Here is a 25,368-nt window from a genome sequence, read left to right as displayed (position 1 = left end):
TGTGACTGAGGATGTGGGCTTCAGGAGAATCTCAGCGAAGTTCGTGTCAAAGCTGCAAACGATCGAGCAGAAGCAACTCCATTTGGAGATCGCATAGGACATGCTGGAGACTGTGAACAGCGATCCCAACTTCTTCAACACAGTGATCACTGGCGATGAGACCACAGTGATCCGTCATTTTGTCAAAAACTAACATCCAACGGCGCTCACTTACACTTCCTCACTCATCGGCGGTCTGTCGGCGACTGACAGCTTCTGCAGGCGGGAAAATATTCATGCATACGAATTAGGATCGCCTACATACGTGCACCAAACCTCGCCTCCCTAGCTTCATTTGTTTACGCACGAAAAATTAAGGTTGGATACTTTTTGAACACACCTCGTATAATCGAAATCTGTCTTTGGATTTGAGGATCGGATCTCGTATACAAGTGTCGAAATCTGGAATGAAATCTGAAAATTTAAAGAAATTAGAGATTCTTACAACTTAAACATATTTACTTCAAGGAAGACTGTGATCCCTCTTTATCTCCATCACGGAAGGTGAAGGAGGTTATGTTTTCACTCCTTTCTGTCTGTTTGTTTGTGTACAAGATATCTCAAAAAGTTGTGGACAGATCCAGACAAAATTTTGTGGACAGGTTCGGTGTGTGGCGAGGATGAACTGATTAGATTTTGGTGAATAGCCGGATCCAGATACTAGAATTTTTTGAAGTGATCCTTCACCATTGAGAGATGGGGCAAAAAACAATATATAGCACGATATCTCAAAAAGTGGTGAACGGATTCGGATGAAACTTGGTGGACAGGTTGGGTGTGTGACCACGACAAATTGATTTGACTTTAGTGGAGATCCGAATCTGATTCGCCAACTTGAATTTTTAAAGTGATTCTTCACCATTGAGAGATAGGGCCAAAAACGATATATAGCACAATATCTCAAAAATGTATTGGGCCCGATATGTTCTTGTGGATCAGGCATTACTGGGCAGAGGTATGCGCTCTACCGCACGCCCTTCTAGTTTGCGCCAGTTTTTGTTTTTGCCTATGTCCCATTACCATTGAGGTGGTATTTTGAGAGAGAGACCTGCGGTGCGGTCCATGGTGTTCACACATATCTTTTTATGATGCCCCACAGCATACACAGTGAGTGCCGAGTGAGCGATCTGGTAAGGTGAAGTGAATGATGAGGTATTATGTTTGCAGTTGTCAACTGTTCTACCCCACGTTACTTACAGTGATGATTCAACGAATCAAGGCACTCGGTAATTTTAGGGCAATAACATCCAACATCAAAAACCAGACCATGATCCATCAAGATCTGGTCACGTCAGACAGCCTCCGTTAACACGGGCTATCTGTGCAAGGATCCTTTGTCTCGGAAATGGCCGAACGGTTTCTTCGGACTCCTGCGTTCACATTAATTTACAACTTTACCGGTCCTCAAGGTCACCCAACTAAACTGAAATTGACGGCACACACACACTATGCAGATGGATAGAACACATTTGCATATCTTTTTATTAGTGTATTTATAATGATTCTGGGAGAAAAGGTGGATGGGACGAGCAGTTCAGAACAATCATATGAATCAAAAGACACAAAGAGGGGAATGGGGACACTTAAACTTGTGCACAGGGAAATAAGAAATAATTAAAACGTAACCTGTCGAGGGAACACAGATCACACTTTCGCAAAACATTGGGATACTGGAGGCGTGGACTGCCCTTTGGTGATGCGTGGAGTGCAGGGCGATGGTGTAGTTCGAGAACAGTGCCCACATTTCAGAGCCATCCTTCTGGAGCAATGATGAAACAGTCAGCGATGAAGAGCAAGCAAAACCAGAGCGAGGAGCAAGGTGACTCAGCCCTTGTGAAGCCTCTTCCTTTGTTCACACTTCATGGCTCTTCTTTATGCCCTTCACCTGGTCTGCCCTCCGCCCTCTCTTTCGTCCTCTTTTGCACACCTGGTGTGTCCCCTCGGCCCCTCCTCGTCCTTCTCCTCCGGGCCATCGAGCCCACGGGGCGGCCCCAAATGAAAATAAGAGACTATTCCTCTTCTGGGCCCTACAGCACACACAGTCTAGCTATCCCCCCCACACACCGCCTCCCATTTCCAAGTAACAATACTTTAATCCACTGGAAAACTAACCTTCACCTCAACGCAGTGCATTGATGAATATCACATTGAAGCAGAGAGACTACAGTTTAACATCTCCGTCATTTCCCTGCACTGTGATAGATGTCTGCGGTGCCGTAAAGCATGGAAGTTGTGTTTAAAGGTCATACCACATATTTTACAGTGAAAAGGTCGTTCATTTGAGTGAACACGAAGATGTCTTATGAGATGAGCATTCGCAATGAATGCCTTTCCACAAATGTTACAGGAATGGGATTTATTTTGTGGCCAATGTGCCATCTGATGTTGTTGTAGATTTGACTTCCGTTTGAAGGTTTTTCCACAGCACTGGCATTCAAAAGGTCTTTCATCGGTGTGGCACCTGAGATGCAACGAATAGTGTGTTTTGGCTGCAAATGCTTTTCCACATTCGTTACACTTGAAGGGTCATATTCCAGCATGAATTCTCATGTGCACCAAATGGTGCTGCTTGGCTGAAAATGCCTTTCCACATTTGTTGCACTTGAAGGGTCCTATTCCAGCATGAATTCTCAGATGTAAATGGAGTCTTTCCTTCCTCCTGAACTTCTTCCCACATTTATCACACGTGTAAGGTTTTTCCAAGACGTGTATCCCATAATGGCGATTGAGGTTACATCTGAAACTGAAACACTTTCCACACTCGTTGCACTTGTAGGATCCTTTCTTGGTGTGAAGGTGGGAAGGATACTTTTGGGTTTGTTTGTCCATTTGAGTTAATTTTTCCAAAAGTACCACACATTTTCTCAACTTCATTTGTTCTTTCATTTCACCTCCAAGTTTCGGCAGAATTTCCTCATCGCTCCTTTTTCTCCATTCATGGTCATCACCGAAAACAAACTCTTCCTTTACCATCTGTTTGATCAACCGTTGCTCTGCAAGAAAATGAACAAGCTCCTCAACACGTCCTCTTTCAATTGTGGAAGAGGTACAAGGTTAAATCCTGAGCAGGAAGGACCTTCAACTTCTCCATGCAAACACTCAAAAAAGGCAGAAGTTATAAACCGATGGAAGAATAAAAAAAATAACAAAAGGGGACAAATGTGAGGAAATGAGGCAAAATTAAAAAGGATGGATATTCATACGACACCGACATTACAACCTCGTATTCATGAATATATTACCTCTGCCACTGAAAGTGGATGGTTATGTTTTTTTGTCTGTTTGTCTGTGTGTCTGTCAGGGAATCTCAAATAAGTTAAGGATGGATTTCGAGGAAACTTGGTGGTCAGATTGGGTATGTGACCAGGACGAATTGGTTAGACATTGGTGAAGATCCAGATATAAGAATTTATTAATGTGATTGTTCACCATTGAGAGATCGGGCCAAAAATGACACATAACACAACGTCTCAAAAAGTTATGGACGGATTCAGACAAAATTAGGTGGACACGTTGGGTGTGTGACAAGGTCAAATTGATTAGATTTTGGTGAAATACGGATCTGGATACGAGAATTTTTTTTTAATTTTTGAAGTCATTCATCACCATTAAGAGTGGGGCCAAAAATGATACACAGCACGATATTTCAAAAAGTAGTGTACGGATGACAAAACTTGGTGGACGAGCTGGATAGGTGACAAAAACAAGCTGATTAGATTTTGGCATGTGACAAGGATGACTGGTCTATATCCAGATTCGGCCCATCAGTGGGATACAAAACGTAAACAATTTAGCGTGGCGGAGGTATGCGCTTCACCAAGTGTCATTCTAGTTGTAATGGGAGAGGAAGGAAGATGGAACTTGGGAATGATAAGAAAGGGGGAACAACTTGAGTGTTGTGTTGCTGCTCCAGCTTACCTCGTACTTCCTGAAATTCCTGTTCTTCAGGCTCACGTTTCACAATAGTCGTCACATCTAGAGAGGAACAGAACTCACGATAAAAATGGCTGCCAGTCGGGACAAAAATGTGTACATCTTCGGTAAGTTTTTAAAATGAAAATTTGTTTCTCTTCAACGAAGCACATCCATCGTTCATAATGCTGGGAACGCAAGTTTCAAATCCCATATACACTGTTGAGAGTTTTATGCCTCCGCCGAAGAAGTCGCTGGAGGAATCATTTTTTTTTGGGTTGTCCGTCTGGTTGTCCGTCAGTCCGTCCATATGTCTGTGATAGGTTTTCGTTACTGCGATAAGATCCCTTCAGCCGTTCTGAAGTTAAGTCAAACTTGGTACAAGTATGTATGATGATGCAAAAATGAACCAATTAGATTAAGGGGTCAAGAGGTCAAAGGGTGGAAGCACTTTCGGTAAAAATTCTGCTACTACACTAACTTGTGAACCAGTGATGGTATTTTGACCAAATTTGGTACAAGCATATTGTTATGGATCTGGAAACCATGAGTACTCAACATTCAGGTCCCAAAAGTCAGTTATTCCGTTAAGTACGTGTGTAGTCAGATTCCCTTTCCTTTTGTCTAGTGGGAGGATCAAAAATGTGCGTTACGATTTCTTTTAGTGAGGTTATTAAATCCAACCATCCAACAAACAAACCAACAAACAAACCAACAACCTGCTACTGAACAAGCGCTTCACTCACCTAACAAGAGACTCGCTGCCCGAGGCAGAATCTCTGCGCAGTTCATATTCGGCTTCTCAAAACGCTCCAACTTCTTTTTGACGAGTATGGGCACTCGTTGAGTGGGGGCGGGGCTTTCTCCGTGCTTGGCCGAAACCCCGCCCAGAAAGGGCGGACCCATGGGAGCCCCGTCCAATCAGGGCAAACAGTAACGTCAGTTTCATCAAGGCACTCCCCGCTGAGGGAGGTCCATAAAATTACCAACACCGTCCTCAGGGAGAGTTCAGTAAAAGAGGAGTTCTGTGGGCGAAGGGTTTTTGCTGCGAGGAAGGGGTGGTTACGAGGGGCGATTATGAGGAGTGGTCACAGGAGGTCTACGTTGCTGCTACGAAGGGCTTTTGCTGGCCCTCTACAAGGAAGGACAGAGCGACCCTGACCCCCCTCCACGGACCCCGATTATTCGCCACCCCAACTCCGCCATCAGCCTCGAGTCCCTCACGTGCGATTGGGGATCGGACCAACGACCTTTGTCAGGTGCCACATCGCAGAGCACGCCCTCCCTCTGACGACCAGGTACAAGCCGAACTCTGACCCCCAGCTCGTCTCACTCATCGGCTGGAGGGTCGACTAAAGAACCTTGGGTTTTCTTTTCATTTGCGTGTGTGTGTCTGAGTGTGTTGGGCCCGTCTTGTAAGTAGAACTGCATAAGTGTTTTTGCCCATTGTAAATGCTTGCATTGAATAATCGATTGAAGTCTCGCTTCTCTTGTCTTTTATTTACTGTAAATAAATTATTAGAAATGTTCCCAGCTCGTTTCCGTCCTTTCTTTATTTGGTCCAGCATGGTCCGGGTCTGAGTTCAGATGGGGTTTCATCCCCGATAATCCGTTAATCATAGCTGGAACGTCCTGGGCAGGCCCGCTTGACTGCAACCGAGCCGGAGTTGGTAGGTGGAAGTTGATACTCTACCGTAGCTGGTAGAGTAATTCGGTTCGGCCAGATGTTCCGACGGCGTGAATCCCCGGTAGCCAAGACTGCGTGGTTACCTAGGTATATTGGATCTGGACAATTAACCCTATGCCACGCCATCGAGATATTGGCGTTTCACGGTCGATTAATTGACCCGCCGGCTTTGGAGTTATCCGGAGCGACGGCCGAAAATTCCGGGGAGTCTGGTGGGAGATGGCGTAAACTTCCCCACCTAATGGTCGTTCTCGCCACCGACCCCCAGCCCACAACAATATGTTATGATGCAAAGATGAACCAATTAGATTTTGGCATCAAAGGTCAGAGGCCATGTCAGGTAAAAATATGATACTTGAGAACAGTTGAAGGGATTAAAATCAAACTTCGTACAAGTATTATAATGATATAATAATCTGGGCGGAGGCATATCGGTCGACATCATGACGTCAGAGTGCCATGATAGTTATCATCTCCCATGTCCTTGTTATTGTTAAAAGTAAGATGAACATCACATCATGGTTTTGTCCTGTGTCACAGATGGACAAGTAGAGACACTGTTAAAAAATTTTTTTTAAAAAATTCACCCTTAACATATGAAACATGTAATTGAGAATGGAGTGATATGGGTTGGGGGAGTGAGGAAGACAAGAGAAAAAATGAAAAAGAAAATGTCGATATTCCTGTGAACGATGCTGAAAGGACGTGTTATTGGTTTATCCTCCTCCAGCTCACCTCGCACTTCCTGAAATTCCCATTCTCCAGGCTCGGTTTTCATGATCGTCATTACATCTGTGGAAGAACAGACCTTGCTTAAAAAATGGCCACCTGTTAGTCAGGTCAGGTTCGATCTGTGACCTGCTACAGGTACCATGTAAACCTGTACTAACCTGTTCCATGGTCGGGTTGTCGGCGACTAAACCGTCTCCCCCACCAGGTTTTCTGGTGAGGAGGGTGTTTGGATATGGACACCCAGCAGGATTAAAAACAAAACCTGTCAAAGGGCGGAGGAGCTCCTTGTGAGCCAACGGCCATCCATATCTAGTGCCCAACTGTGTCTGCGGACGTCCTCCTGCAGTTGGGTCACTTCTTATTAGGAGGTTGGTGGCAGGATTTGCACTCCAGCCACCGTAAAACCCTTCATTCCGCAAAACGTAAAAACGCAAAAAAATCTGAAAACCCACTCCGTGGGAGTACCTCCTGTGCAGCTTCCCTTCGCAGGGCAGCTCACCGGATGACGGGATTGGGGCAAAGCCTTCGGGACCCCCAATCTTTGATCGGAGGGAAACCACGGGGTAACATCCCTGGGTCAGATTGCGGGAGAGTGTGTCGGAGTGGTGCTGAGGTGTCGTCCACCAGACGGCGGTCTCCTTGGGTTAACCTGAGGCGGTCCCTTCGGGTGGGTGCCTGGAATGTCCTATCCCTAAAAGAGGATGATCACCTGTCTCTGTTATCATCTGAGCTCAAGCGTTTGGACATCGGGATTGCAGCTCTCTCTGAGGTTCGGAGACCGGATTGCGGCGAGATAATGGTGGGTGGTTACACCTACTATTGGTCTGGTCGCTCTGATGGTTACCATACCCAAGGAGTTGCTGTAGCTGTGTCCAATAAGCTGACCCCAATGATAATTGAGGTAACACCGGTCAACGAGCGTATTATGAGATTAAGGATTCGTCACTCCTTAGGTGTCATTTCCCTGGTCTCTGTTTATGCTCCGACTGAGGCGAGTGATCTCACCGTGAAGGATGCATTCTACGCCACGCTCGAGTCTGTGGTTGATCAGTGCCCCAGACGAGATACACTTCTAGTCTTGGGGGATTTCAATGCATCGACTGGAACTGATAGGGACGGTTATGAGGTGTGTGTTGGTCCCCATGGGTCAGGAACTATGAACCAGAATAGCACTAAGTTCCTTGACTTTGCAAGAAGTCATGGACTTAGGGTGGCTGGTTCATGGTTTCAGCGTCCACAAGCTCATCGCTGGACTTGGTATTCCAACGCTGGCGGTGTGGCAAAGGAGATTGACCATGTCCTCATTGATGGTCGTTGGAGGATGATCCAGAACTGCAGGGTCTACCGGAGTGCTCAGTTCCTCAATACTGACCACAGGCTTGTTGTAGCAACTCTAAAGCTGCACCTTAAATCCTGGAGAATGGTACCATCCCAGCCTAGGCTGGATGTTGCCAAGCTCAGGGATGAGAGAGAGTAGCTGAGGAGTTTGCGAACAGGCTGAGTGGACACTTGGGGGGTCTGGGTGCTTTGGGGGGTCCTGAAGAGTTGTGGAGCGCCTTCAAGACCACCGTCCTTGATGTTGCCGGTGGATGTCTTGGAACTCACCGCAGGGCAAAGAAGAATTTTGTCTCTCGAGGGACACTGGATACCATTGACCAGAGTCGCAGGGCCAGGCTGAATGGCAGAGCTGAGCTGTTCAGGGAGCTGAGGCGTAAAACTGTACGTGCACTGAGGGTGGACAAGGAGGCCTATGTGCGAGGAATCTGTGAGGGGGTAGAGCATCACCTGTGGACAGGTGATTCTCGTCCTGCTTACAGGGGAATTCGCGCATTACGTTCATCCAAGCCCATCCCTCGGAGCACTGCAGTTCGAGCAGAGAGTGGTAGGCTCTTGACAGAGGAGTCTGAAGTGAAGGCCCGCTGGGCCGGTTACTTTGAGCGGTTGTACCAGGCTGATCCCCCAGCTGTCGAGTTGGACGTCAAGGGTGTTACAATCCCTGTTGCTGACCCTCGAATCAACTGTGGTCCACCTTCGCTTGTGGAAACACGGGCTGCGGTGAACCAGTTGAAACGGGGCAAAGCTCCAGGGATCTGTGGCATCCATGCCGAACTTCTCAAGGCTGGTGGAAATGCTGCACTCGTGTCGTTGCATGCAGTTTTGTGCTCTGCCTGGAACACAGGCATCATCCCAACTGACTGGAAGAGGGGCCTTGTTGTCCCTCTCTGGAAAGGGAAGGGTGATCGCCAAGACTGCAACAACTACCGAGGGGTGACGCTGCTCTCAGTGCCGGGCAAGGTCTTTGCTCGGATAATTCTTGATCGGGTTCGCCACCATCTGCTTGAGCACCAGCGTCCAGAGCAGTCAGGCTTTACACCAAAGAGGTCAACGATTGACCGTATCCTTGCACTTCGTGTCCTCACCGAACGCAGACGAGAGTTTCGGCAGGGGCTGCTTGCAGCCTATGTTGATCTCTGTAAAGCGTTCGATTCAGTGAATCGGGATGTCCTCTGGAGGATTCTTGGTCTTCGTGGGGTGCCACCAAAACTGATCGATCTGATGTCTGAACTCTACTCTGGTACTGAGAGTGCTGTGAAGTGTGGTGGTACCACCTCTGACTTATTTCCAGTTGTTCCTGGAGTTCGTCAGGGATGTGTACTTGCCCCCACACTTTTCAGCACTTGTATGGACTGGATTTTAGGGAGGATGTCGGAGAGATCAAGTTGCGGTGCGTCATTTGGGAATGTCAAGATCTCGGACCTTGATTTTGCAGACGATGCAGTCATCTTTGCGGAGACTTTAGACATCATTTTGGGGGCCCTCGAGGTGCTGAATGAGGAGTCGGAGCCACTGGGATTACGGGTTTCTTGGGTCAAAACTAAGATCCAGGCTTTCGGTGACATCTTGGATGCTGCTGTCCTGTCTGTGTTTGTTTGTGGTGAGGATGTTGAGGTCGTGGAGAGATTCACTTCCCTTGGCAGTGATATTCATATCTCGGCTGGCTGCGAGTCAGAGGTCAATAGACGTCTGGGTCGGGCCTGGGGAGTCATGGATTCACTGGATCATGGGGTGTGGCGCTGCCGGTACCTGTGCGGGAGGACGAAAGTCTGAGTCTTCAGGTCCTTGGTACTTCCAGTCTTGCTCTGTGGGTGCGAGACTTGGACTCTGACCAAGGATCTGAGACGGAGACTTAATTCCTTTGGTACCAGGTGTCTTCGGAGAATCCTTGGCTATCGCTGGTCGGATTTTGTGTCCAACGAGCGGTTGCTGAGACTCGGATGAGATTTGTTACCTGCATAGTCCGTGAGCGTCAGTTGCGGCTGTATGGACATGTGGCTCGTTTTCCTGACGCTGATCCTGCTTACCAGATTCTCTCAGCGAGGGAGTCTCATGAGTGGAGGAGGCCAGTGGGCCGACCACGTGCCTCATGGTTGCAGCAGGTTGACCATCATCTCAAGGAGATGGGGATGGGCATGGCATCTGCCTGGGGGATGGCCAGACGGAGGCCCCTGGAGTACCGGCGGAAAGTGGACGCAGCGACGCGCTGTTCTGGCACATGCTCCCATACCTGACCTGACATGGGGACGAAATGTCAACATCTTCGGTATGTTTTTGAAATCAAAACCTTTTTGGTTGAGTTATTTGTTCCTATCCAAGCACAGAGTTTTGGTTTCTGGAATTTCAGGTTGAACTCTCAATTTCTGTGGTTGTTGGTTTATTGTTTCATCAGGTTCTTAGAACACTAAAGTCACTGACGATGCTGGTACTAGATGGAATGCAGGTATAAGCTTCTCCATGAACATGTAATGTTGTTTATTACTGTGGGACATTATTAAATTTAGTGGATTTATTGATGAGGAAAGGGTAATCTATCAGACAAGTTGTGTGGTCTTACATTGTTCAAAGAGTCTGACAAAGTTGGCTCTTTAACATTTTGGAACTATTCACCAAGTTTGCTTGTAATTGGTGAGGAATGACATCCTGAGATGTTCGTGAATGATTGACTAATCAGAAAGGTTTAAAGCTCACTTTTTAAACAATGAACTGAACAGGATATCATAAAAGCAAATAGAGTGCAACAAAAATTTTGGGTAATGGTCAAAACATTTCAAGATGATAAAAGCCGTCAAAAAGGCACATGGATTAACCCTTTATACCTGCCATTTGGGGAGGGACCCTGCATATTTCTCCCAAGCCTCATAAAATAGCTTGATGGGACAAGGCATACATTCACACTTAAAAATAAGCTTTAAACTTCCGGTTCAGGGTTCCTCCACGTACAGGTAGGTTCCACAGGTGCTCTTTCCAAATGAATCAAAGCTAAGTTTTTCGAACCGGATGCGTCGTGTTTTTCTGTCATCTTTTCATCACTGTGTGCCATTTGTATTTTCAGTGAAATTTTCCCGTGATAAATCATTCCTTGATATTCATAGAATACATGCCACGCACAGTCTTGAGAAGGACTTGGTACGAGCCAACTCATGTTTTTCTTTTTTTTATCTCTGGGCATTACGCTTTGTTCAATTCACCATGTAAGTTGTAAGGAGATGGCGTCATCACAGTCATATGCGCCATATCAAATGGTCATGCAGCATGTGGTAAAGTTTCAATTTCCTCCGTTGAAGTTTTTGATGTACGCTCTTTACAAAATGCAGACACATACATACATGACCAATTGCTAAACCCTGCTATTCGGTTCATGTGCATGGGGTTAAAAAAACACAAAACTAATAGAGCGACACTCGGCAAAACAGAACAAGGTAGAACGGCACTCGGTGGAGAGCATACCTCCACCAGGCTGAACAGTTTACGTTTGGTATCGTACCAACATGCTGGATTGAAATCAAAATTGAATCAGCTTGTTCTTGTCACCGAACCAATTCTCTAATGAATGTCCGTTTTGTCATCACTCGTCCACAACGTTTTGAGATTGCATGATATGTACAGTTCATAAAGAAAGTGTACACTCCATTTCAAATTTTTCACCTTTCGTTGCCTTGTAGCCTGGAATTACATTACATTAAATCAGACTTTTCCCACCTTTATTTACACATCGTAACACACAATGTCGAAGTAAAAAACAAATTCTACAAATTTCCAAAATTAATTAAAAATACAAAACAAGAATATCTTGGTTGGACAATTGTCCACCCCCCTTACAATGGCAATTGTAAATTCGCTCAGGTGTAACCAATCACCTTCAAAATCGCACACCAAGTTAATTGGCCTCCACATATGTTAAATTGAAGTGATTCTGATGAAAAATGAGAATTTTAGAAATTTTGACCGACGTTGAACTTTTTGGCCTATGTTGACCTCAACAAAAGTTGGTGGTTGAATTTGATGACCTGATATGGAAATCCTGTGAAAAGTTCAAGTCAATCAGATTAAAAATGAGGATTTCAGAAATTTAACCTATGTTGACCTTTTGGCTTATGTTGACCTCAAAAATAATTGGTGGTTGAATTCAGTGAAGTTGTTACAAATTTGGAAGCCTTGTGCACACACACAGACAGACAGCCGTCCCCGTCGCTTAGTTATTTTGGTATGTGTTTATAGTTAGGGCCCCCTACCTGTGTCGAACGGGAATTACATGTGTGCGCTGTGGATAATCATTTACAACAACACGCCTTCACCTCGCTTCCTCACACCGACGCCATTGTCTACGTGCGTTCGACCACGTACGTGGGCAGAGATTTCCATCGCCTCAGATTGAGACTCCGCCCAGGAAGGCAGGGGGTGCCTGTTGTCCAATCAGGCCACAGAGTTCGACTTTCCCACGACACGCCGGCCAATGAGGGTGGAGGCCGCCTCAGAGGGTGATTTTCCCACGACACGCTAGCCAATGAGAGTTGAAATGGCCACAGAGGGCGGCTTTCCCGCGACACGCCAGCCAATGAGAGTTGAGAGCGCCTCAGACGGTGATGTGCTCACCCCGGAGGAGAAAGAAATATAAGAAATGCCAGGCTGGGTAGTGAGGGTGGTAAAAGGATCGAGGTGGTGGAGGTCGTCGTGTGGGTAAAAGGATCGAGGTGGTGGAGTTCGTCGTTGTGGTAAAACGGTCGTGGTCGTCGTGATCATCATCGTGTTGCGGGTTCGAGTTGCGCCGAGCTGGATCATCGTCACCTCCGATATTCTCCTTGGCCTTGGTCGATTGGTGCGTGGCCGGTTGGAGAGCGTGGTACCTGGTGCTTGGAGCGGCATCGTGTTGCGGGTTCAAGTCCCTCTGAGCCAGATCGTCGAAGACCACACGAGGTGGACAGGTCCAAGCACAGACTCTGGTCTCTAGCTCACTTGTCCTCGAGGTGGAGACCTTCAATAAAGACCATTGGGGTGCATTTCTGTGTGTGGGCCCATCTTTAAGTAGCAACTGGATAAGTGCTTTTGCTTGGACATTGACTGCATTTCTTAGAGTCGGATTACTCTGCTCTTTGTGTGTTCCCTTTCCCCCAATTATAAATAAATCCCCTGTTAAATGTTTCAGCTCGTTTTTGTGTTTCTTTCATTGGTTTAGCACGGTGCGTGTTGGGAAGTAGTGAGGGTAAATTGTGCATTTTGACTGACGGATCTCGGTAACTATCCGCTCGGGTTACGCACGGTTCGAGCACGCTACTTGCTCGTTCCGCTCGAGCTGTGCCGAGGGTGAATTTCCCCAGTAGTTTGGACGACGTGGGTATTTAGGTAAATTGAGTTTGGCAATCGACCCTATCCCACGCGGTTGACCTATTGGCGATCTTCGATCCAATAAGCGACCAGTCGGCTCCGGAGTTATCCGGGGTGACGACCTATAAATTCCGGCTGTTCGGTGGAGCCGACTCTACTGCTCCACCTAGCGGTCGTCCTCGCAGCCGATACCCGGCCCACAACAAGGTGATATGAAAATTCTCTTCAAATGTCAACTCGATCGGATGAAAATTGAAATTTTAGAAATCCCGGCCGATGTTCACCTCAAAAAGAGTTCCGTGGTTCAATTCAGCGACTCGATGTGCAAATTCTCTTCAAATTTCAACTCAATCGGATGAAAATTTAAGATGTTCGAAAATTGGCCAATGTTGACCTCAAAAGAGTGACCACTATATATCACATGGTCATGTTGCATGTGGTAAAGTTTCAATTTCCTCTGCTGAACGGTTTACAATGGACGCTCTTAACAAAATGCAGACACGTATGATGTACGTACATGAACGATTGCTTGATGTGGCTTTTCGCTTCGCTCGCGCAGAGTAAAAACAAAACCCAAAATCTTTCATTCGGACACTATTATTTTGCCTTCGACCTGTACTTTCTGGACATCGCTCCTTTTCCTCTTTTTTTTTTCCTTTCCTTTTCCATGATCTTCATTGAAGAAGATGCTTCTTCCTTTTAAAGCTTTTGAAAACCTATCAAAATGCTTCATTTCCCCTACTTCCCTGGCATCAGCATGCAATGTGTTCTTCATCATGATCTATTCTTCCTATTCTTCTTCACAAGGTATATTTTGCAAACTTGTCTTCTGGTGGAAATGCTGCACTCGTGTCATTGCCTTGTTGTCCCTCGCTGGAAAGGGAAGGGTGATCGCCACGACTGCAACAACGACCGAGGGGTGATGCTGCTCTCAGTGCCAGATAATGCTGTGCCTCCCCGAAAGACCTCAGTGCTCTCAAGGTCTTTGCTCGAATAATTCTTCATAGGGTTCGCCACCATCTCCTTGAGCACCAGCATCAAGAGCAGTCAGGCTTTACACAAAAGAGGTCAACGATTGACCGTATCCTTCCTCTTCGGATCCTCACCTAACGCAGGTGAGAGTTTTGGCATGGGCTGCTTGCAGCTTATGTTGATCTCTGTAAAGCGTTTGATTCAGTGAATCGGGATGCCCTCTGGAGGATTTTTGGTCTTCGTGGGGTGCCACGAAAACTGATCGACCTGATGTCTGAGCTATACTCTGGTACTGGGAGTGCTGTGAGATGTGGTGGTACCATCTCTGACTTATTTCCAGTTGTTACTGGAGTTCGTCAGGGGTGTGTACTGCCCCTCACACTTTTCTGCACTTGTATGGACTGGATTCTGGGGAGGATGTCGGAGAGATCAAGCTGCGGTGCATCATTTGGGAATGTCACGATCTCTGACCTTGATTTCACAGACGATGCAGTCATCTTTGCAGAGACTCTAGATATCCTTTTGGGGGCCCTCGAAGTGATGAATGAGGAGTCGGAGCCACTGGGATTACGGGTTTCCTGGGTCAAAACTAAGATCCAGGCTTTCATTGACATCTTGGATGCTGCTATCCCGTCTGTACCTGTTTGTGCTGAGGATGTTGAGGTCATGGAGAGATTCACTTACCTTGGCAGTGATATTCATGTCTCTGCTGGCTATGAGCCAGAGGTCAATAGATGTCTGGGTCAGGCCTGGGGAATCATGGATTCACTTGATCATGGGGAATTGCACTGCCGGTACTTGCGCGGGAGGACGAAAGTCTGAGTCTTCAGGCCCTTGGTGCTTTCAGTCTTGCTCTGTTGATGTGAGACTTGGACTCTGACCAGGGATCTGAGACGGAGACTTAATTCCTTTGGTACCAGGTCTCTTTGTAGAATCCTTGGCTATCGTGGGTCGGACTTTGTGTCCAAGGAGCGGTTGCTGAGAGAGACTCAAATGAGATTTGTTAACTGCATAGTCCGTGAGCGTCAGTTGCGGTTGTATGGACATGTGGCTTGTTTTCCTGACGCTGATCCTGCTCACCAGATTCTCTTTGCGAGGGAGTCTCGTGAGTGGAGGAGGCCAATGGGCAGAGCACATGCCTCATGGTTGCAGCAGGTTAATCAGCATCTCAGGGAGATTGGGATGGGTCAGTCATCTGCTTGGGGATGACAAGGCGGAGGCCCTTGGAGTACCGACGGAAAATGGACACAGCGACACGCTGCTCTGACGCATGCTCCCATACCTGACCTGACCTGTCTTTCACCGAAGCACTTGGTCTGCCACCAATCCTCTGGTTCCGACAGGACGACCATTCTCCGTGCGACCAACAAAAATTCCTTCCACTCATCCAATGATCTTTATCTCAGAATGTTAAATATCAGAAAATTTAGGTCTAGTTTGCCGAGGTTGTCTGTGCACAGTTAAATCCCCTCACCTTCTTTTATAAGAAGGACCTACCTACCACATGTGAGGTTGTTAGCCAAAGTGAGGGCTTGTGGAATGGCTGGTGAGGTAGCTAATTGGATTACAAACTGGCTTAGTGGTAGGAAGTAAAGAGTGGCTGTGAGTGTGAGGATGTGTTGCTGGGAGGATGTAAGTAGTAGGGTACCTCAGGCATCAGTACTCCGACCATTACTATTCAGTATTTACATCAACTATTTGGATAATGGGGTAAAGAGTAAGTTCTCCAAATTTGCAGATGACACAAAGCTTGGATTAACTCTGACCAGGTGGATAGCAGAGGGGGTGGTCATCAGATTCAGGAAAGTTTTAATACTTGTTTAGATTGGGCAGAAGATTGACAGATGTAATTTAACCTGAGCAAGTGTAAGATGTTGGGGATGGGAAAGAATAATGAAAATAGAGATTACAGGATGTAAGGGGTAATTTTTGAGCATGTCATGATTTAAATCGTTGAGCGGCAGCCTATTAATTATATTATAACATAACCGCACGAGAAATCGAGGTGTCAACATCACCGTCATACCAAAGAAAAAATAAAACCAATGTCACCCGCAGGGTGACCCATATCTTGCCAAAAGGTACCCACGTGTGACTTCTTTAAGGTCACACTGAGGTGAACAGAGCTGCTATCCTCCAGGAGCGACTCCTTGAGGAATATCTGCCTACGAGAGATTCCGATGAGAATCGTTCTACAGAGTAACCATGAAAAATATGCGTTTGCCTCATAACGTCACCAAATGACGTCATAATGTCTCAAGCTTGACATTTCTAGAAAGCACTCATCGAGGTGTTCAATTTGAGGTACTACATGATATGGTTCTTAAAACTTGAAAATTTGACCTTGGGGTCAAATATGTTTGACCTGAGGCGCTAACCATGAAGGTCAAGGCCAATCGCCACCAAAAATTAATCAGCTGAGCGCCAGACCATGAACTATATTCCCATGAAGTTTGAAGACGATCCGATCAAAATTACTCAAAAAATAAGAGTTTCGTCGACTCCCCTGATTTGCGACAAAGTGACCTTGACCTTTGACCTTGACCTTCAAAATTTTGTGCACTGAAAGGACCTCTATAGTCCTCAGATATGCGGTTACAAAAATTTCCAATGATAACTGTGCTCTGCAGAATTTTTTATACGTGATTACAGACAAACAACAACAACAAAAAAAAACATACAAGCTGACGAACATATCTTGCAAAAACTTCGTTTTGGCAAGATAAAAAATTAAAAAAACCGGAGAGTCTGGAACATTGACGCTTATCATTACCTTGACGTGTTTCGACTTATGAGTAACGTACAAGTAACGTGTGTCAACGATCGCGTAACGTGCCTACAACACGTTACTCATAGGTTAGAAATAAGTTTTGGGTACACCAACCATTACCTCCATGTGTTTCGACTTACGAGTAACTTACAAGTAACGTGTGTCAACGATCGCGTAACGTGCCTACAACACGTTACTCATAGGTTAGAAATAAGTTTTGGGTACACCAACCATTACCTCCATGTGTTTCGACTTACGAGTAACTTACAAGTAACGTGTGTCAACGATCGCATAACGTGCCTACAACTTATGGCCAGCGTGATGCGGAACGTACGAGTCATACGCTGGCATACGTCGAAAAATTTCAAGCATGGAAAATTTGTCTAACACCTCGGCGTACGACGTATGCCAGCGTACAAAGACATATACCAGCGTACTACAAAAAAAGCCAGCGTACTACGACGTATGCCAGTGTGCTCTTAACGTATACAAACTTACCTATAACGTATTCGACATGTGCCAGCGTTTTAGCCAAATTTTGCATACGTCAGGCAGACGCTGGCTAAATCGTCAAGGTGTGACAGGGCCTTTAAGAAGAGGAGAGTTGAGACGGTAGTAAGGTAGGGGGTGTTTTACTCAGAGAGTAGTTAATGCATGGAATAGTCTCCCTGGAAAGGTAGTGGCAGCAGAAACAGGAGATAAATTTAAATTAGAATTAGATAGGTATCTGGGAGTTATAGGGCTATTGGGGTATGGGGATGTTGATAAGACTTTTTGGGAGTTTGAGCAATGATGGGTGATTGTGTACCGAGTGCTGTTGGTGGGGGTCTTGTCAAGGGGGGTTGTGTGGTTGATGTTGTTTGTTTTTAACTAAGCCCATGCCCCCTCTCCTGAGGAGAAGAAAAAAAAAATTTCATTATTTTAAAACATTTTTTTTGTATTTTCTTCCTTGGATCTTGTGTTGATAAATTAGTGTGGTGTTCGCACAGGTATGATGGGCTGAATGCCCTCCACCTGCGTTCGATTTCCTTGTAAATAACGCCAAATCCCTGTGTGTCAGTCCCCCCCTCCCACCAACTCGTGCCCCCTCCCACCAACTCGTTCCCCCTCCCACCAACTCGTGCCTCCTCCCACCAACTCGTTCCTCCCTCCCACCAACTCGTGCCTCCCTCCCACCAACTCGTGCCTCCCTCCCACCAACTCGTGCCTCCCTCCCACCAACTCGTGCCTCCCTCCCACCAACTCGTGCCCCCTCCCACCAACTCGTGCCCCCCTCCCACCAACTCGTGCCCCCCTCCCACCAACTCGTGCCCCCTCCCACCAACTCGTGCCTCCCTCCCACCAACTCGTGCCTCCCTCCCACCAACTCGTGCCTCCCTCCCACCAACTCGTGCCCCCCTCCCACCAACTCGTGCCCCCTCCCACCAACTCGTGCCCCCTCCCACCAACTCGTGCCTCCCTCCCACCAACTCGTGCCCACTCCCACCAACTCGTGCCCCCCTCCCACCAACTCATGCCCCCTTCCTCCACAGCACCACTCAATCTGCATGAATTCAGCACTACTCTGAAGTATCACTCATTCCGATATACCTGTACAGTAACAATGATTCGGCACGACTCCTTCCTTCCGAACGTCCTCCATCCTCCACAGCAACACTCTTTTGAGAAAAAAATACTTTCTGCGTGACTCCTTCAATCGACTCATTCGTCACGTCATTGTCCGTCAACTCATTCGCCTCGTCGAGTTGGTTTTCACGAGGAAGAAGAAGATTCCTCCCCACGTGGGTTCGAGTTTTGTGAGGTAACATCATGTTCGTTTATCAATACCATTCGCGGTTTCCATCGTTACGGTGAAGGAACTCACGTGTTCGATTCCAAATCTCCGGTGAAACTCTCACAATGTCCATCTTCACATCTGATTTCACTCGCACACCACAAACCACGTTCCATCACCAAACCATCCCTCGAGTCGTCCTCACGATGCGGCGTCAGGGAGGAACAAAGAAACACGAGGAACGAATGAAGGAACGAATGAGGGAACGAATAAATATCGAATAACCTGAAACGGCGTTTCACTCGAACTCAGAGAGAGGAAAATCGAGAGAAGAAGAAGAAGAAGAGGAAGCACGCTCCATCTGTCCAACACGAAACAGAAACATGAATGAGAAACGAAGAAATGAGAGAAGGAATAATCCCAGTGACGGACCCGAGGGTTGTTTGGTCTGTTCGTTGTTGTTTGTTTCTTGTCGTATTGAACACTTGTGAATGTCCGATGAATGTGGTTCCTTGTTCCCGGTTCTGGATGGATGTCCGTAGTTCGGGTGTGTAATGTGCTCAATGGACAGGGACAAACGCTCTGAAGTGGGATCAACAGGTTTTATTTGGACACTGGCACAGCACAGCACAGCACAGCACAGCACAGCACAGCACAGCATTAGAACATGGTCAAAAACACCTCCCTATACAAAGAAAACTTTTTACTTCCGATCTTGATGAAATTTGGTATGTGGGTAGAGGTCGATGAGTGATACCCAACGACATATTTTTTTCCCGGATTCGAGGTCAGGGTCAAGGTCACGAAAGTTGTGAAAGTCGCCATTTTCAAAACCTATCTGGTCTGTCATTTTCGGAGATATCTGGCAACGGTTCATCGATTATGATAGTAAAAAACATTACAGAGATGACCGTCACCCCCACACGGGGGTAATTTTTTCTTTTTATTTTATTTTACAAATCAACACTTGGGGCCATCTTGGTTTTATGCAAATTAGAAAAATGCCCAACGGTGACAGGGTGTCATCAAGCGGATTCTTATTATTTATGGAGGCAGTGACCCAAATCAACCCAAAAAAACATTGTATATACTCCACTTCCAGGTTAAGCTAGTTGGCTGCTGGACTAATTGTTACGGTTGTGGAAATTCACAGAACATCATTCAGGTTCCTATAGATTAGTTATCTCAGTAAGTACGTGTTTCATAGATAGCCCTTTCCCCTCGTCTAACGGGTATTTAAATATTCCTGCACTGTGGTTTATTATTAATAGTCAGGTTTCCTTTTCTTTTGTTCGCACCACCAACGACTGCAACCACGCCAGCATCGTTTCACCTTCACCTTGCTCTGCCCGACGCCATTATCTACACCCCACTGACCACGACTGTGGGCGGGAGTCAGATCGGGACTCCGCCCAGGATGGGAGGATAAAGGCCCCTTGGCCAATCAAGGACTTCACCGCCTTAGATCGGGACTCCGCCCAGAATAATAGGAGTAGGCCTCCTTGGCCAATCAAGGACTTCACCACCTCAGATCAAGAACGGAGGGGGGCGGAGACGTTTTTCCTCCCCCCCCATTCCCCCCCCCAAACAGGCGAATAAATACGAGGCCACGGTGTTGTATGAAGAGAGAGAAAGGAAGATTCGCATCTCGGTGCACGACCGTGATGGTCATCTAGGCGATCGTCGCTTTGACGACGTCGCTTTGACGACGTGCTTGTGAGGGATTAGTCGGCCATTGCCAGGGTCACAGGATAATCGGGCCGGCAGAATTCGGCGACACCACCGCTCGGCTATGCACACGGAACGGGCCTGCTTAAGCGGCTCGCTTCCGTACGAGTTCCACCGAGGGTGAAGTACCCCGGTAGCTGGATCACGTGGGTACTTAGGTAAGTTGAAGTTGGCAATTAACCCTACCCCACATGATCTACCCATTGGTGTATTTCGGTTCAAAAGAACCAAGACCCGTCTTCTCTGGACTTTTCCCGAGAAGTACGATCTATATTCCGGGCGATCGAGCCGAGGCGACCACCGCTCCATCGAGGGTCGTGCTCGTGGCGATGCACCGGCGGGAAACTACAACACTGGTGTCCGGGAACGGGATTCGGCCTCATCCGCCTCCACATGAAATTCACGGACGCGGATCAGGGGTGTACGGAACCCCCCCCCCCCCCGTGTCCCCAAATTGTGAGCACTTTTAAATTTATTTCCCGGCGCGCATCATGTCCGGCCAAGGCAAGCTGAACCAGGTAGGTAGTGATATAGAGTTAATGGAACCAGAGGCCCAGGACACCGCTATGCAGGTCGACCGCCCCCCACAGCCAAACACAGAATTCGTAATGGGCGCGGCGGCTGGGGGCAGCGGCGCGCGAACACCCCCAACAACAAGCGCCCCTCCCTGTCCCCAGCGAAACCATGAGTTCAAGTTTACAAGATACACAATGTGTCTACTCCCAGTCAGCGATATCATGTCGCTGCAGGCAAGAACCCTGCTGACTTAATTTCATGCTCAACACCAAAAACATTTTATCAATCCTACTTAAAGACGGGTCCCACGGACACACACACACACACACACACACACACACACACACACACACACACACACACACAATGAAAATGGACCTCAATGGGTCTTCAGTCAGTAGAGCCAGGCCGGGGTACCTGCCCCACCTCATGCGGTCACACCTCCACGGTGGGACTCGAACCCATGACCTTGGCGTTGCCAGCACCAAGACTGCAGACCGCTCGACAATGACCACAGACCATGCCGCAATCACCACCAGGACTGCAGACCGCTCTCGAACCACGATCCACCAAAACGTCCAAAACGCTCGTCGAGAACCACAGACCGCGCCGCTATCACCCTCTCGCCAACGCTGGTCCAGACAACCACACTCCTCTTCTTTAGGAGGGGGGGGGGTTTATTCTGCCCGCCACTCGCCTCCTGATTGGACGGACCCATCGCACGATTCCCTGGCCGTCTTCCATTGGACAGGCCCACGGTAAGCGGGGCAACTCCCACCCTTCTGGGTGGAGTCCCGATCGGAGGCGTTTGTAGCTCCGCCTACCTCCTCACCTCCGACCACGTGCGTAATAGCGATGGTGGTGAGTCGGGGACGGGGGCGGGTGTGACGCCCGCTCCTTGCCGATTGGCCAAAGAGGGGCGCCATGCCCATGTTAAACTCTGCCCACGCACGCGCTCGCTCGCCTGCGAGCAAAGAGCGCGGACAATGCCGAAAGCAGAGACTTGTTGTTGTTGGGGATGTAAAAATCCTAACTATAAAATAATCCACAGCGCACGTACACTTAATTCCCATTAGACAAGGGACGGGACCCTCACTAGAAACACATACTTACCGATATAACTAATCTATAAGGACTCTGGCTGTTGTGTGCTCATGGCTGCCAGATTCGTAACAGTACTTCGTGGTAAACAAAATGGACATCGATGGGGATGCTGAAGGGTGGCGAGCTGTATGACTCACCGTATGCGGTGCCCCGACATCCAGCCTCATCAAAGATCTTCTTGCCCAAGCCAAACCTTCTGACAAGTCGTATGAAAAGCTCGTCAATCTCGTGAAAAAAACAATTACCCAAAACCAGGTAAGATCGTCTCGAGACGTAAATTTTATACCCACCATCATCAAGATGGTCAGTCAGCATCCGAGTTTCTGGTTGATTTACGCCGACTCGCCAAACATTGAGAGTTTACAGATAAACTATGAGGTGTTACGTGATTTCTTTATAATAGGCATCAATGACGACTCAATTCTGCGGAAACTCCGACCCCAATTTGGTTAAAGTCATGGAAACAGCCACTGCGTGTATGCAAACTGCTGAGAGCCAGCGTGTGATCTCTAACAAGTCAAAAGTTATCCAGCAGGACCCATCGGTTAACAAGGTAACCCTTGGCTACCAGCAAAAGTGTTTTAGCAAGCCACCAAATTCACCTCCACCTCCTGACATTTCTGAATCTACGTGGAAGGTTGGGGTAACTTGTTGGCGTTGTGGTGGTAATCAGCAAGCTTTCAAATGTCGGTTCAGGAATTATACCTGTGACAACTGTGGTAAGAGGGGACACTTGAAGTGTCGATGTCCTCGATCCGAGTCGAAGAACTTGTCTCCTGCTTATTACATTGGGGTGAACCCTGATGCAGGGGACGATCGGTCACAAAGCACAGCCTGCAGCGGAGAGTCAAGTGAGGAACTTTATGAGGTTTTTCTCTGTTGGAACAAAGAGCAACAATGCTCCAATTATAGTTGATGTAACAATCGATAAGATCCCGGTGAGGATGGAAGTTGATACCGGCGCTTCCAGATCAATTATGAGTGAGAGCAAGTTCACCTCCATCTACCCTCCGAGAAAGGCTCCTGCACTCCGACCTGTATCTACTGACTTGAGAACATACACCAAGGAGGTGGTTCCTGTAGTTGGCTCAGCCAACATAACTGGAGGATGTGGAAACAGCACTCATGTCCTACCACCACTGATAGTGGTTGGAGAAGGACCAAGCCTCTAAGGCCGAGATTGGTTACGAATAATCAGACTTAATTGGAGTGATGTAAACGGAGTCTCCAACTCTGATGCTGGATACGATACCATGCTCAACAAGTACCATGGCCTGTTCAGTGATGGTGTTGGCACCTGTGCAGTGCCTAAAGTAAGGATTCATGTTTCTGCAGATGCTCAGCCATTGTTCCATAATGCCAGACCTGTGCCCCACATGATGCAATCAATTATCGAATGTGAGCTTGACTGCCTGCAGTGAGGGCATCATCTCAGCAGTCGAGTACTCCGACTGGGCAGCACCCATCGTTCCAATACTCAAAGCAGATGGAACAGTGCGCATTTGTTGGGACTACAAAACGACGATCAACCGCTATTCAAAGCTGGATGGCTACCCTTTGCCCAAAGCAGAGGATCTGTTCACCACTCTCATGGGGGGCCTAGACATTCACGAAGCTTGACTTGATGCTCAAATGGATGCTCAAATGCCAATGCCAATGCTCAAATGGAACTGGATGATGATTCCAAACCCTATACATGCATCAACACTAATCGAGGACTCCACATGGACAACAGATCCCCATTTGGCATACGCTCTGCTGCACCAATCTTCCAACGCAAGATGGAGACATTATTGAAAACTGTACCAAAGACAGTCGTATTCCAGGATGGCATACTCGTGAATGGCAAGTCACCACATGAACACGTCGAGAACCCAAACAAAGTCCTCAATCAACTGTCACAAGTTGGGTATGTTGACCTGCATTGGTAATTTTCAGCCTCAACTAAACACAACCGTCGAGCCTCTGCATCTTCTCCTCAGGAAAGGCGTTGTCTGGAAATGGGAAACTGCCCAAACAAGAGCGTTCAAGGCCGCTAAAACCATGCTCTCCTCCCCGCCATTACTTGTCCATTATGACCCATCCAAGGAACTTATTCTCAGTTGCGATAGCTCTTCATATGGCATTGGGTGTGTGTTGTTGCAAACAAATGGAACCGGTAATCTCCAGCCTGTTGCGTATGCATCACGAACCCGATCTGACACTGAACGTTGCTGTGCTCAAGTATAACGAGAGGAGTGAGCATGTGTGTGGGGCACCTTAAAGATGCACCGATATGTCTTTGGAAGACATATTACCATCGAGACTGATCACAAACCCTTGTTATGTCTCCTGGGAGAAATTCTGCCCGCATCATCAGGTTGTGTACAACGTTGGACGTTGACCCGTGCCGGTTATGACTATTCATTGGTTTACCGCCCGGGTAAGGAAATTTACTGTGCTGACACGCTCAGTCGCTTGCTGCTTCCCATAACCATCCCAGAACCTCCAGGATCTGGCGATATCATTCATCTCATGCCGAATGTCATTCATGATGAGGCACCCGTACCTGCAAAGCAGATTGCTTGTGCTACCAATAGCAATCCAGATTTGTCACAAATTAAACGCAGTATTATGTCAGGTAAATGCGCATCACTATCGGAAGTGGCGAAACCGTACTTCATCCGGAAGGATGGGCTCTCTATTGATACAGACTGCCTGCTTTGAGGGAGCCGAGTGATAATTCCGCCTGAACTCCGCGGGAAAGTGATCAGTGAACTCCACAATGCTCATCCAGGAATAGTCACCATGAAGACTATTGCCCGAGCCCATGTTTGGTGGCCAGGTTTGGACAGTGACACTGAGTCCAGTGCACGCCATTGTTACACTTGCCAAGCCCATGCCAAGAAACAGCCAGTCTCCATTGGCCATGTGATCATGGCCATCAAAACCATGGTCGAGACTTCACATCGACCATGCTGGTCCATTTCAAGGGAAGCTTTTTGTTATCACCGTTGATGCCCACTCCAAATGGATTGAAGCTCTCGTGGTGCCATCCTCATCCTCTGCTGTAACAATTGAAGCTCTACATACCATATTGACGCAACATGGTATTCCAAACTCCATTGTATCAGATAATGGATCATCATTTACAAGTTCAGAGTTTCAGAATTTTGTAAAATGAATGGCATTAAGCATTACACATCTGCCCCCACCAAACCTGCCAGTAATGGTCAGGCCAAACGTGCTGTTCAGATCATCAAGAATGGTCTAAGCTACGTCAAGGAAGACTCCATTCAATCTCGTCTAGCTTGTGTGTAGCTCAACTACCACACCAGACCACATCAAACCACCGGTCGCTCACCTGCCAAGCTTCTGATGGGTCGTGAATTCACAACACGGTTATCATTAGTGCACCAGGACGTAACGTCGAGATCGAGAATAACAAGTATCCACAGAAATGTCATCACGACCAAACGTCTGTATACCGCAACT

At 47.4% G+C, this 25,368-nt stretch overlaps 1 protein-coding gene across 4 annotated transcripts; it reads right to left on the bottom strand.

The window, feature by feature from the left end:
* Positions 1 to 1,494: 1,494 nt before the first annotated feature.
* LOC147010256 (uncharacterized) lies at positions 1,495 to 23,513 on the bottom strand. 4 transcript variants are annotated; one of them, XM_085861458.1, is made up of 4 exons: positions 18,637 to 23,513; positions 6,374 to 6,430; positions 3,958 to 4,014; positions 1,495 to 3,032 (listed from the first exon to the last, which is right to left on the bottom strand). In XM_085861458.1, the coding sequence occupies exons 1-4, from the start codon at positions 18,677 to 18,679 to the stop codon at positions 2,566 to 2,568; spliced, it is 624 nt and encodes a 207-aa protein (XP_085717584.1). In that variant the 5' UTR covers positions 18,680 to 23,513; the 3' UTR covers positions 1,495 to 2,565. The 4 variants fall into 4 exon arrangements, with proteins under 4 accessions (XP_085717584.1, XP_085717582.1, XP_085717585.1 ...); XM_085861456.1 differs by lacking the exon at positions 18,637 to 23,513 and adding an exon at positions 18,363 to 18,624; XM_085861459.1 differs by lacking the exon at positions 6,374 to 6,430.
* Between the last annotated feature and the right edge of the window lie 1,855 nt (positions 23,514 to 25,368).

Source organism: Eptatretus burgeri, chromosome 17, assembly GCF_056783735.1.
Source record: "Eptatretus burgeri isolate ZD-2024b chromosome 17, Ebu_testis_v1, whole genome shotgun sequence".
NCBI classification, from domain to species: Eukaryota; Metazoa; Chordata; class Myxini; order Myxiniformes; family Myxinidae; genus Eptatretus; species Eptatretus burgeri.
Note: the sequence above shows the minus strand (reverse complement) of the source record. Positions and strands in the feature narration are given on the sequence as shown.